The sequence below is a fragment of the Misgurnus anguillicaudatus genome, chromosome 1 (genome assembly GCF_027580225.2).
Source record: "Misgurnus anguillicaudatus chromosome 1, ASM2758022v2, whole genome shotgun sequence".
NCBI classification, from domain to species: domain Eukaryota; kingdom Metazoa; phylum Chordata; class Actinopteri; order Cypriniformes; family Cobitidae; genus Misgurnus; species Misgurnus anguillicaudatus.
The window spans coordinates 16,423,351-16,437,438 of NC_073337.2; the positions used below are offsets into that span (position 1 = coordinate 16,423,351).

Here is a 14,088-nt window from a genome sequence, read left to right on the forward strand (position 1 = left end):
CAGCTTTGTCAGGCTGGGAGGACCAGTGTAAACCACTTTAAACCAGCTAAAACCAGCTACCATATTATGCTGGTTTTAGCTGGATTTTTCAGTAGGGTATAAAGCAAATAAATATAAATTGGGGGGTCCCCTGGTTTTTATTAAAATACTACATGAATTTAAAAGAGATATTGTCTATTATTTGTCTCAATTTCGCAAAAGATTTCTGTCAGAAATAAATGTAAACTCTCAGGTGCCCTTACGCTGTTTTCTGGAGGAATTAACAGATTGGTCGATTTAGATCTAGGATTGGGTTAAGGGCTTTTAAAGGGGACATTTCATAAGACATTAAATAAATCTTTGGTGTCTCCAGAGTACGTATGTGAAGATTTAGCTCAAAATACCTCACAGATAATTTATTATAGCAAGTTAAAGGTGCAGTGTGTACATTTTTGCGACATCTAGTGGTGAAGTTGCAAATTGCAACCAACGGCTCAGCCCACTGCCCAACCTTTTAAAAAGCATAAAGAAGCTACAATGGCCACCACTGGACAAACATGTCATTGTTGGAGACAACTTAGTAAAAAAAATTGTCCGTTAAGGGCTTCTGTAGAAACATGGTGGCACAAAATGGCGACTTCCATGTAAGGGGAACCTCGGTGTATGTAGAAAAAAGTCTCAATCTAAGGTTATAAAAGCATAACGGTTCATTATAAAAGGTTTTTACACATCACTGATAATATAGTTTTGTATATTATTTTTCATTTCTTTCAAGAGATCCTTCTAAAAATTACACACTGCACCTTTAAAATTGCCACTTTGTAGGTGTAAGCAAACGTTTGCCGTTTTGGGTGTGTCCTTTAAAATGCAAATGAGCTGATCTCTGCACTAGTGTCGGGGTTGGATAGTGCAGATTAAGCGGCGGTATTATCCCCTTCTGACATCACAGAAGGAGCCAAATTTTAATAACCTATTTTTTCACATGCTTACAGAGTTACTGGGTTGTTCTTTTTCATATTTTCTAGGTTGATAAAAGCACTGGGGACCCAATTATAGCACTTAAAAATGGAAAAAGTCAAATTTTCATGATATGTCCCCTTTAAAAAATATATTTTCAAAGTATTATTTCACACTAATTTGAGGGATAAAAAAGAGTTTGAGTTAAGGGTAATTTGGGGTTTCTTTGATTAAAATGTTGGTCAGGACCAACAAAAAAATGTTAATCCAGGATCATATCTTACTTTGTGAAATCATGGCGACCATATAATGACAGGGGGAGGGCTTAGCTAGGGGAACCCCATAATCTTTGACACAATCCGAACACTGGCTAGAAGAATTCAACAACCATCTTAAGAGGCACCATAAAGCTGCTTCCTAGCTTTTACAGCTCCCTTCACATTGAGGGCCAGAAAAAGTCTTAACATGATGTCTAGTTGGGCGGCTCATTTGATTTGTACAGCAGCTCTCTTCCTTTCAATTGCATCTTATAAGCCACCCAAAAAGTATCCTGACAAAAGGGCATGAAATCACTTTCCCATTTATTTCCCTTCACTGTTCCTTGATGAGGAAACCATCTTCCAAATTCTTTCCTATCAGTATTACATTATTAAAAACAGCCAAAAACTCAACAGTAATAAATCTCGTAGTCTTCTAACAGGTATGGTTTGTAGCAGTTGTTGACTTTGTATAACACTTCTTCTCATAATATGAATGCCTCCTTAAAGAGCACCTATTATGCAAAATCCACTTTTACAAGATGTAAATGTGTGTTGGTAGTGTGTGAACACAAACAACCTAAAATTAAAAAAAATCCACCCACTCCTTTTTTATTCCCTATTCTTATTCTTTCTTTCCTTTATTTATATAGCACACATATTACAACAGACGTTGCCCGAGGTGCTTCACAAAAGCAGTATAAAACAGATATTTAAAAGTAGATACATCAAGCAAACAGGACATCATAAAAACAGAAAATAACTAATCCCAAACTGAGCCAGCCCCTCAAACAAAACCCCAGGATGTATTTACACCAACAGAAAGTTGTACGCTGTCCGTCAAATATCAATATATAGATATACTTTTATCTCAGACTGTATTCACGGGAATTAGATCTATTTAAACCAGTGGTCTCAAACTCCCGGCCCGCGGGCCATTTGCGGCCCACCCTCCCCCTCTCTGCGGCCCGCGTCACCTTTCAAAAATATAACATAATCTGGCCCGCAGAAAGATTTTCATTCACTTTGTTTTATATTCGTTTGATTTTTTATTTAAACGTTCAAGTGTTCGTTCACATGTCGCGTCTAACAACGCGCTAAAACGAGTCAAAGCATTACTTCCCAAAGTGCTCGGGAGTGGAAGTTGCGCTCCGTGTCGTGGGTCGCGTCACCCGTTGCTACGCAGCCATGAACAGCACGCTCCGTATGTCGAGGATAACGGAATGCGTGATCGGATTTTAATTCCTCATCTGAACCTCGCCTCAATCAATTAGATCATTGTAACCATGCGATCATTAAATCTGGTCGGGACTTTGTAGTGTTTGTCCAGAGAAGATTTGTTACTTTCCGGGTGGATACTCAGCTGTTACTCAGAGAAGATCGAGCTGCGGTGGGGTTAGTTCACCTCACGTCACAGCATCTAATGGAGACACCGAATGGAGGCAGAGCGGTAGATATAATGCAACACATTTTAAACTACAGATAAGAAAAGAGCCATCAAAGTGCCCAGGTTAGGGAAAGAGAAAAGATAAGGAGAAATGTACAGAAGAAAAACGTATGTATACTGCTATATATAATGAAGTATAATAGATTATTATGTAGCTTACTAACGTTATATAATTACACATAGAGCAGTATTATTTTTTTCCTGTCCAACTAGCTTATATAACATGGACTACCCATTCAAAAGTTATGGGATCACTTTCACTTATTAATATTTTCCCACATAGGCTATAATAGAAAATTCATTAAAACTGAAATAACAAAGAACATAATGAAGTCAATACTATGACTGAAAACAATCCAAAAAAAGAGAAACACTTATTGGTGGTAATTTTTTATAATAGTTTATAAATGTATACAGAAATTTAATTTGTTAGTTTAGTGCAAGGTTATAATAGGTCTTAGTTAAGAAGAAAAGATTTTCTTACTTTTATAAAGTAATGTATATTAAAATGATTAAACCACTTCTCATATATTTTCAAGTATGCGGCCCCCCGATGAAATGTCTGTCTTAGAAATGGCCCCAAGCAAGTTTGAGTTTGAGACCCCTGATTTAAACTGAAAGCGCTTACTGCTTCTTTTTGTTAAGGGAGTGAGGGCCTGTAGCTCATTTGCATTTAACCCTTTATCTGCCTTTGACAAGTTATCTCATCAATTAGGAAAAAGTGCTTCCCTGCCAATGACGACTTTTTACGGCAATCCATATTTCCGCTATTATAAACCAGGTGGCGCTCTTACACAACTTATAAACAAGAAAGCATCCTTTAAGGCCAAAACTGTTAATACTCTGTGTATGTTTTGATCATCGTTCTGAATCTGATCTCACTTAGATAAATGCAATTATCTCAGCTTTTTGTTCAAAATTTTGTATTTTTGAAGAAACCTACCCATATTTTAGAGATGATGAAAAGTGAACAAAAGAAGATTGTTATGTTTAACAGCAGAGGGTCTGTTCTTTCATTTGTTATATTGTATGTTTATATATTTAAAGAAGAAAAATTTCAGGAAGGCATTAATCTTTTGTAAAAAGCATAAAAAATGCTGGCAAATTTAAAAACGCTGGCGTGGAAAGAGTTAAAAGGTAAATACCATAGACTGTAAAAAATATGGACATAGTGTCCGTTGACATCACCCAAAGGTTTGTGAAGAGCACATTTTAAGCCCAAAGTTGGTGGAGTCTGTTGTCGCCATCTTGGCAGTGGGTCACTGCCCATCACTCGCGAATAACTGAAAAATAGCCAAAGAGGCGGGATGTGAGTGGAACTGAGCCTGGTTGCTGAAACCACTCCCACCTAGCTCGACCGTAGGGACAGCATCTGCAATTCATCTGTCACTAAAGTGCACATGCCCTTAATTATGCAGAATTTTAAGCCGTTATATAATTTAAAAGGATGAGTTAAAAAAAGGGCAACGTTAGACCAAAACCAGGCTGTAAACATATTTATTTCCGACCATTTTAACATAGGAGGTCTATGGGATTGACTCCATTTTGGAGCCAGTCTTTAGCAGCCAGTCAATGAATCGCAGTATAAGTCACTTCCGTGTTGGTATCACGAGAGAAACCTGAAGGTTGCCCCTTGGCACACACAAGAAAACAGCTTCCCCCCACCAAATATAGCTTTTTGGACATGCTATAATAATTGATTTGTGGGTTACTTAGGGCTAAAACTTTATAGATACATTCTGGACTCACGTGAAACCTAAATTACAACTTGTAAAATTGGGCATAATAGGTGCTCTTTAAAATGAATCACTTCATTTCTTCCTTATTTCTGTATAGTTCGATTTGGATAAAAGCATCTGTTAAATGCTTAAATCTAAATACATGTACAGTATGTGGCAATAAGCAATCAGTCCCATGCAACAGGACGTTTGGACTGATGCACATTCACACAGTATAATTTTGCATGGTTGCTTGGCATCATCGTGCCCAATTATCACCCAACAAATAAAAATTGACATATGCATTATAGATGAAAGCATCAGTGTTGATTTTAACACCCTTTAAATCGAACAGACTCGGGTCATTAAGTACGACATCAGTCCATTCAGTCCTTATCTCTGGTCAAAGTGTGATCAAACAATGAGCGGAGGCAGTAATCAGAGCATTCTTTGATCTGGAAGGAAAAAGGGTCTTCGGACTGTGTGTACAACACTTGCTGTCACAATTAATTCAATCTGTTTTAAGAGGCGCTCAAACACATTTGAAAGTGCAAAGACAATTAGACCCTATTAACGGACTTCCTTCAAGGGTAATGGCTTTCTGTAAAGATGTGTGATTACGGCTTTGTGCCGACACCAAGTAAGGTCAATATTTCAAAGAATTTGTTCTTTTAGTGTCTGAAACCTAAAACAGATGAAAATATAACAAAGAAACAGATTTGGGGCCTGCACAAACCATCACTTTGGCGTTAAATAGTTCAAAACCCTCGCCCCTAACCACACACAAACCCCAATGTCACAAGAGCAAAAGCAAAATGTAGAAAAATATTAATATGAATTCGCCACCTCTTATACATGCGAATTGCCATGAGATTGCGTTGTCAAATCTTGACCCAATTTCAGATTTCATGAAGCGTTGCTTAATAAAAAAAAATCATAATCAAATTAAAGTCTGAGCAAATATTTTAATAAAGACAGACAGAAAAAGACCATTGAGACAGATTTAACTCTCAAATTACAAAAATCCTTTGAAAAAGACTTTGTTAAAAAAGACTGTACTGTTCCTTTAAAAACATTACATAATCCAATTTTAATATTGGATGAGTGTAAGTAATCCTGCAGTTATGAGGCAGTTGGGAGAGAGTGTGTACTTGTGTATCCAAATGCTACTACAGCTGCATTATTGGCTCTGCTCGCTGTTCTCTTCTGTCCTGGGAAGAAGAGTAGCCAAGCCAGCCATACTATAAATAGTCCCACCTCACCCCAGACTGTGCATTAAGCAAGAAAAATGATGGCACACGCATGCTCACACACACTGTGAACCGAATTAGGAAACAACATAGCAGCTGTTTTTCAGGCTGGGCACGGTGCAGCAGCATCTAACCAATTAATACAGAGCTGTGAGAAAACACAGGGATCTCAAGTGCTATTGAATTAAGTTTTTTAACTCTGCACAATAAACTTACTCAACGTAGTAGGTCCCATAAATAGGGTCATCGATTTTCTCCCAGCCATACGGAAGCTCTGGAAAACAAACAAAGTAGCAGTTAAATCCACAAGTAGATGAATCGTTGCATTGTTTTAGGCGATAATTCTGCTAAGATTCATTTTTCAACTGGCTATTGATGTTTGTGTTTTTAAAGGTGTAATGTGTAACTTTTAGAAGGATCTCTTCATAGAAATGCAATATAATATACATATATTATCAGTGGTGTATAAAGACCTTACATAATGAACTAGATTGTATTTACGACCTTAGGATAAGCCTTATATGGAAGTCACCATCATGTTTCTACAGTAGCCCTAAACGGACAAATTGTACAGAGAGTGTTTCGTCTTTACATTGTCTCAAACGATGTTTGTCCTATGGAAGCTACTGTAAGTTTTCATTGCGTTTCGAAATTGAGGATAGTTGCAATTTCAATGCAAGATGCTGCTAAAACACATTACACCTTTAATTTATTGATTTTATAAAAAATTATGCTAATTTTTTTCAACCCCTAGGGAGTCAGCTGACATTAGCTTAACTTTGCACCCTCTTTTATACGTTACATTATTACTACACTCGCTAGTACGGTTTTATCTTAGCCGCTTTACTCTACTGCTTATGTTGTCCACCGATTTTTCTGTGTTTTCTCCTGCTTTTATTAATGTAAAGCTGCTTTGAAACAATTAAACAATTGTGAAAAGCGCTATATTAATAAAATTGAATTCAATTATTTTATTTTAGTATTTTTAGTATTTCATTTATAATAGTAATAAGAATTTGATTAAGAAATTGTGTTTGCATTTATTTTTTACATAAATATTTTGTCATGTTTTCCATTATAAATATATAAAATTGACCTAAGACTAAGAAAGGCAATATTATACATCAGGCGCAATGCAGCGCAAGGCGAGACACAAGTGTTTTTTGCTAGTTTCAGCCTGACGCAGTTTTTACGTCCAGCACGTTGTTGAAATAGCAAATGCATACTCTCGGCCAAATGGGGAAGAGAAACTTAAAAACTTAATAAAGACTTAAAACTTAATTGAAGCTCCCCATTGGAAGTTTTTTTTCTAGGGTTATTGCATTAATTCAACGACTTTTGATAATTTTGTTAAGAAAGCAAGACTTAAAATATTAGGGCATTTTGCTTTTTAGAAAATGTATTCAGATTTTTTGAGTTTTATTTTAATAAAAACATTGACACAATAAAACAAATAATATACATTAAAATTAATGCTCAAAAGAACACGCCAACTTTTTGGGACTTTAGCTTATTCACCGTATCCCCCAGAGTAAGATAAGTCCATACATTCCCCTTTTTATCTCCATGCATCCCGTAACTCTCTCTGCCGCACCCACTGCTAGCCTAGCTTAGCACAAAGACTGAAAGTAAATGGCTCCAGCTAGCATACTGCTCCCAATAAGTAATAATAACGCCAATATTTTCTTATTTATAGTTGCGCGAAACGCTTAGGTTACTCACGTAACCCCGGTTCCCTGAAATAACGGGAACGAAGCATTGCGTCAGTTAGCTGACGCTATGGGGGGGAAACTCCTGTTCACTCCGCGACCGAAGCCCACCGGCCAACGTCCGCACAAAGTACAGACCAACGACGCCTGAACCCGCGCGCGGGAAGCACACGTCCCCATACAAGCGCGGTTCAAGCGTCAGGAGCTCACCATTATTCGACTGAAGCGCGCAGCCGAATACACTCGCTGCGTAGACGTTAGTAGCACGGCAAGTGACGCAATGCTTCGTTCCCGTTATTTCAGGGAACCGGGGTTACGTGAGTAACCTAAGCGTTCCCTTTCAATACGGTTCACTTCGCATTGCGTCAGTTAGCTGACGCTATGGGGGAACGTAATCCCATCACGCCGTGCATACACAACGTACAGAAGTGCCTTACCGGAGAGACACTGCGTGTGGCCCTATACCCGGCATATTCACAGCTTTAAGCAATGTGTAAGCACCATATAAAATGTTGACGCGCACACGGTGGGGTTTTAAACGCACCGGGGGCACATAACATAGCACAAGACGGCGAGATACCGATCGCGCCGCGGGTGTGCGAGATAAGTAAATTCAGAGTCACGTTGGTGAGCTCGCTGAGCGCACCGTGGTGTACACATAAAACGCATGAGCGTGCATGATTGAGCCGAGAGAACCTGCGCTCGTAGGGCAGGGACGTCTAAGCTGTACAATCTGACGACGTAGACGGCGAAGACCAGCCGGCCGTGTAGCAGATATCAAATAGATACCCCTGTAGACCAAGTCCATGAAAAAGCCAAACGCTCACAGAGTGGGCTCTATATAGGGCATAGCTCATAGAGGGGCGTGAGCCAGTGCGATGGTTTCAACGATCCATCTAAATAACCACTGTAAGCAACAGACATACATAGTGAGTGATCTGCGAAGCTCACGAACGGCCGATCTGACTATAATATGCGGCAGAACGGTTCGTAGCGTGGGATTATACAGATACCACAATAGTGTGAACCCAGGTGCGCCCTCGAGCGCATCGGGATGCATATAGGTAGTATTATAGTGCACAGATCGGTGAGCTGTCCAAGCGCGCCGTAAATGTGTATTGACTATAAATTGCACGGGCACAGGTGAACACTTGAATACATCGTGAATGCATATAGATGAATCACAGTGTTATAATGCACAGGCCGGCAAGATTCTCAAGCGCGCCGTCATGTGTTCTGATAATAAGTTGTGCGCACACGGGTGAACCCTTCAGTGCACCGTGAATGCGTGTAGATAAATCAATGCACAGAACGCGCCGTGAATGTGTACAGATATGATTGATGAACGTACGGTGGGCACTCAACGCACCGTGAACGTACACAGATGAACAACAATGTATGTATGTGTCACAGCCGTGTATACAGATGAGCTTTTCCGAGCGCATCTTTAGTGTATACCGAAATGTTGTAGCGTGCATATGTGAGCTTCTCTAAGCGCACGGTGGACGCATATAATTAAAACCCATATCGTGCATACAGGTGAGCTTACGCGGCGCACCTTTAATGCAACAAACCTCACTAGTGCGCGAAGCAGGGATGTCGAAGCTGTAAACTGACAACGTGGACGGAGGGGACCAGCCGGCCGTGTCACAAATGTCAAATGAGAAACTTCTAAGACCATGCCCGAGGATCTAATCCATACATGGAGTAGACTTCATTGTCACGGGAGGTGATAACGTCAACGATCCATAAATAACCTGTATTGACAGGTGCGCTAGTGAGTGATCTGTGACGCCGATGAACAGCTGATCGTCTGATGTACGTCAGACGTATCTGTCATACAGGACCTTGGACAGTTCCAGAGCGCTGCGCCTCGGGCACCGTCCGCATCTGAGAAATGACAGACTTATGAATAAAGTGGATGGTCGGTCATAAAAGCGTGGTTCGCTGTTATCACCGCCACATATATATATATATACACGCAGGGGGAGAAAGCCGCCGTGCACGAGCCTCTGTAGTGAGGAGAATGCTGTTCCACCTACAATTCGCGGGGGGAAGACTCTCGCTGTCACTAGACAGAATAGATCAGACTTCGCATAAGGACGCCTCGCGAAAGGGGTCCTAGCAGCTCGTGTCAACGTGTTATAAGGCACGTAATGTAGGTCGTGTCCCACGGATGCAATCTCTGCACGCCCATCGTAACGGGATAATATGTCTGCATCTTGGTAGTTAAGCACGAGATGCGTATCACTCTGATTGAACATAGCTTATAAAGCGAGGCAATGAGTTTATAAAGGAGATGACTCGCCAGCTTGTACAGGGGGCGAGATCTCAGTCTGGTTCGGTAAATAATGAAACCACCGTAGTTTGCCCGACCGCATTATCACAATAACATGGTCGAGAGTGCTGCAGTGCTAAAATCATCCCCTTAATGGACCGTATGTACAGTACAAGGTGATTGATATGAGACAAACGGGCGTTCCACGCGCCGAAGGCTGATTGCCGTCGTAAAGCGTGTTCAACCCACAGCAGATGCTGGCGATCTCGTAATGGTAGCACTTCATGCAGCTGTGTGTAACTTAAGCATGAGCTTCCCGGCCGTCAGCTCGGGGCGGGACCTTTGCTTAGTCAAACTGAAGTGGACTTATGAACAGAATGCCACGATATTCAGTTTTCTGAGGCTCGTTAGAGGGGTACGTGAGCCCGTCTTAAACGAGATGCAGCGCGTCTGTCTGTGCGCGCGCTTTGAGTTTTGAAACTTATTGTGGCGGGTAGCAAGCTCACTTCAGGTTGATATTACCCTTAATATCTCCGAGTATTGGAGCAGAGCGGAGGTGTGAGCGTCTTCGGATCCGCTTATATAAGTCAGCTGTATGGCCGAAAAACGTCATAAACCGCTTGGCTGTAAGCCTTTGAGTAGCCGTCCGGAGAGGGCGCGATTCAAATGCTTGGAGCCATGGAGAGGTCTGAGGCTGCGTCTCTCTAGGAAGAGAGAATGACAGCCGTAAGACCGTGCTCGTTTGCGCCGTCAGCATCGTAGCGGAGAAACTGAGGTGGGCTGCGAGCGAATTTGGCAGAAAAGTGTTAGAGACACCGTACAGCCGTGGGGTGTCAATACACAGTATATGGCCAAACCGGGGTTTTTTCGGCAAGCGTCGATAGAATTATGGACAGCGGGCCGTGTGTGCGTATTACTGATTGCTTGTCAGTAAGGCGAGAAAGTGTTTAGAGACACCGTACAACCGTGGGGTGTCAATACACAGTATAGTAAGCACGGAAATTACTCTTTTTAGAGGAATTCAATACCGTTCGCCACTATAGTGAGGTCGCATAACCAACAGTATTACTCAGTATGTTTTGGATAAACAGCACACAGAAAACATTTCAGGGCAGTCCAGCCGAGGCGCGACTTAACCCCTCTTCAGACAGTTCTATGTCGACGCAGCTGTGCTGCGAAGACCAGAGCTCGGCCGTTCAGCTGCACGAGCCTCAGTAGTGACGGTGACCCGAACGGCTCACGGAGCAGAGCAGTATGTCTAGGTGGTTTAATGTCAGACTGAACCCATCGCAGAGAGGAAGTCTGCCGTGAGGCCCGCGGTTTTGCCGTTTATTAAAAAGGGCAGAAAAACCGGGTATATAAGAATGTACCAATATTTAACATTCAGCGCACTGATATAGGACGGGACTGAATAATGTTTAATGTCAGACTGAACCCATCGCAGAGAGGAAGTCTGCCGTGAGGCCCGCGGTTTTGCCGTTTATTAAAAAGGGCAGAAAAACCGGGTATATAAGAATGTACCAATATTCAGCGCACTGATATAGGACGGGACTGAATAAAGGGAGGTATTCGGGCCTCAGTATGTTAAACAAATTCGTTCTGCCTCTGATTCCGTCTAAACCAGAGAGAAATGACCGGGCAGACTAGTAGTGAGCTTTCCGAAGTGAGATAGGCTCAGGCCGGTTAAGCTCTATAATAAGTGTTTTAGCGCTCAGATGGAGGCGTGTCCGCCTTATCGAGCAGACGAATGAGATCGCGCCGCTCCAGGGGGGAGGGGCATGAAGCTCTGTATAGACGAATAGTGAGCCGGTTAGCTCTTATAATGAGTGTTCTTGATGCTCCAATAGCGGCGAATCCGCCCTATCGAGCAGACGAATGAGATCGCGCCGCTCCAGGAGGGGAGGGGCATGAAGCTCTGTAATCGTTGAACACTAGACAGCTGCATTTAGAGGCAGCGAGCCGTAAGACTGCGTGCTAACTACGCCGTTAAGAGATCTCACCACTGCGGGGAAAGGAGCGAGGGACTCCGCGAGCGTGGAGCACGAGTGGCTGTGCTATGACAGGAAACAGGGGCAGATCCGCCCGTGTTTGCTTGTCGTATGCATCTTTCTAGTTTTACGGTTCCCCCGCTTGTTCATCTCAACAAGAGAGGAACGGCAGAGGGGAGCAGCAACACAGACAGAACAGCCATGCGTCATATAAACGGTATCACCCGATGCACTCGGGGGATTCATATGTGTCAGAGATTTCGCCACTGAATGTGAGAGGAGCGAAGGGACTCTGTAAGCATGAACGGTTGCGATGTGACAGAACACAGGGGGGGTTAGTCCGTGTGTGCAGGTCTATGCATCCATCTAGTCTCATGGCTCGCCGTGTGTTCATCCCGGGGAGAGAGGAACAGCAGGGGGAGCACGAAACATGGATAAGACAACCGAAGCATATAAGCGCGGTCCCGGCGTGGGAGGTGCCAGACCGGTGACGCGCTCGGGGAAATTCATAGCAGGGAGGCTCACTCAAGCCGCTGTGCTGGACGCTATTACAACAGCGCCTGCTCTTTTAGCTTACAGCTTTATATTAAAAATATTGATCTTACCGGGCGGCCGCAGGGGAGACCTCGTCAGGCATGTGTCCGCTGCACAGGGCTCGTACCACGGCAAGCGAAGGCTATCTTCGGTTCTCGGCCGGAAAGCGGCAGGGGAAGACGCTAGACCTGGATTCTGCTGTCTTCGGTTCTCAGCCGGAAAGGGCAGGGAAGACGCTAGGCCTGGACTCCGCTGCAGGGCTTTTGTCGACGGCGAGGTAAGGCTTCTTGTTCCTCGGAGCAGCGAGAGGTTCGCGCTGAAGGAGAAATTAATGAGCTCCTGACGCTTGAACCGCGCTTATATAAGGACGTGTACTTCCCGCGCGCGGGTTCAAACGTCATTGGTCTGTACTTTGTACAGACGTTAACCAATAGGCTTCAGTCACGGAGTAAACAGGAGTTTCCCCCCCATAGCGTCAGCTAACTGACGCAATGCGAAGTGAACCGTATTGAAAGGGAATCTCTGCTTCGCACCATGGACCTTCTCAGGTTCTGCAAGCAAATCATTCTGCCCAAGTAGCAGTGTTTCGCCTTCTGATAATATAGTTCCCAGTATGTATACGGTTAAAAGATGTCCGTCTCATATGACCTTGTTATTTGTACACGGTGTTTCTATACAAATCACACCATATAAATAGGAAAATGTTGCCGTTATTTTCTCACTTATTGGGAGCAGCATGCTAGCTGGAGCCATTTACTTCCAGTCTTTGTGCTAAGCTAGGCTAGCTGTGGGTGCGTCAGACAGAGTACGGCACTCACGGAGATGAAAAAGGTATGTATGGACTTATCTAACTCTGGGGGATACAGTGAATAAGCTAAAGTATTGCAACAACATTTAAAGTGTTCCTTTAAATGTTGTTGCTAAGATACATAATTCAGTTTTTGTCACACCATATAAATTGCAATGAGACTAAAATATAAGGCCCAATTCAAGGTTTAAAAGGGTCAAATGACTGGATAAAAATACCTCTAATGCACAAACAGTACACAGTACATAATAAAACTAGGAATGCACGATATATCGGCTGACATCATTTTCGGCCGATAACTGCTTATTTTTAATATTATCGGTTATCGGTCTGATAGCAAAATTAGGCCGATAAATGAAAGCCGATAAATGATGGAGTATTTTGGTTTGTTGAATCACTTCACTTGCTCATTGCTGGCCATGTGAAGTTTTGATTGGTGCTTTCTGTGACATAGCACGAAGATGACACGTGTTGCGGGCTTAAGAAGAGTATGCTAGTCTAGCGCAAAGACAAGATGTAAGCGGTCTGGGAGTTTTTCATTGTGAAAATAATATTAATATTTATCGGCCTATATATATATCGATTATCGGCCCCCAAATATAAAGAGTTATCGGTTATCGGTATCGGCCAAAATTTCCATATCGGCGCATCGCTAACTAAAACACACATAAATCAACAGGCAACCACACACAGAGCTTTAACCTGTACACAAATACGTAAACACAACTACACAAACTTTACATACAGTAGCATTAAGGGAGGCAAAATCAGACTCTGTTTCTATCACACATAACTTTGTAAATTAGAAATGACAGAGACTGTGTTATGTTCTCACTTAATCTAGCCAGCACACTTACACACACACACTTGCTCGCACAGAGATCAAAGCGCTGTCGGGTGTTATTCCACTGCTGTGCTATGAGCTGGTGGTTGTCTTATTAAAGCATCATCTTATGAAGACAAGCAACTACTGAGATCCACATGTCCTTGCTATTGTTGCTATACGTGTTTTTTGGCTTGTGAAAAAGCATGAATAAAAATGCAGTATAGCGTAAATACTGTATATAGCATTCCATCATAGGCTTTTCTGCTTACGATGCTAAAAGACAAACATGGACCAAGTTGAGGAGTGATCTTTAACAACTAATGCTGAAACAAAAGAT

The 14,088-nt window shown here is 42.3% G+C and overlaps 1 protein-coding gene across 17 annotated transcripts in view; it reads right to left on the reverse strand.

Annotated features, from left to right (window-relative positions):
* The window catches only part of magi2a (membrane associated guanylate kinase, WW and PDZ domain containing 2a), a 297,727-nt gene that overhangs the window by 96,074 nt on the left and 187,565 nt on the right, over nucleotides 1-14,088 (reverse strand). For all 17 annotated transcript variants that reach the window (XM_055189597.2, XM_055189600.2, XM_055189599.2 and 14 more), the window contains exon 7: nucleotides 5,825-5,882. In XM_055189597.2, the coding sequence (XP_055045572.2) occupies nucleotides 5,825-5,882 (58 nt within the window). The remainder of the gene's footprint in view (nucleotides 1-5,824; nucleotides 5,883-14,088) is intronic.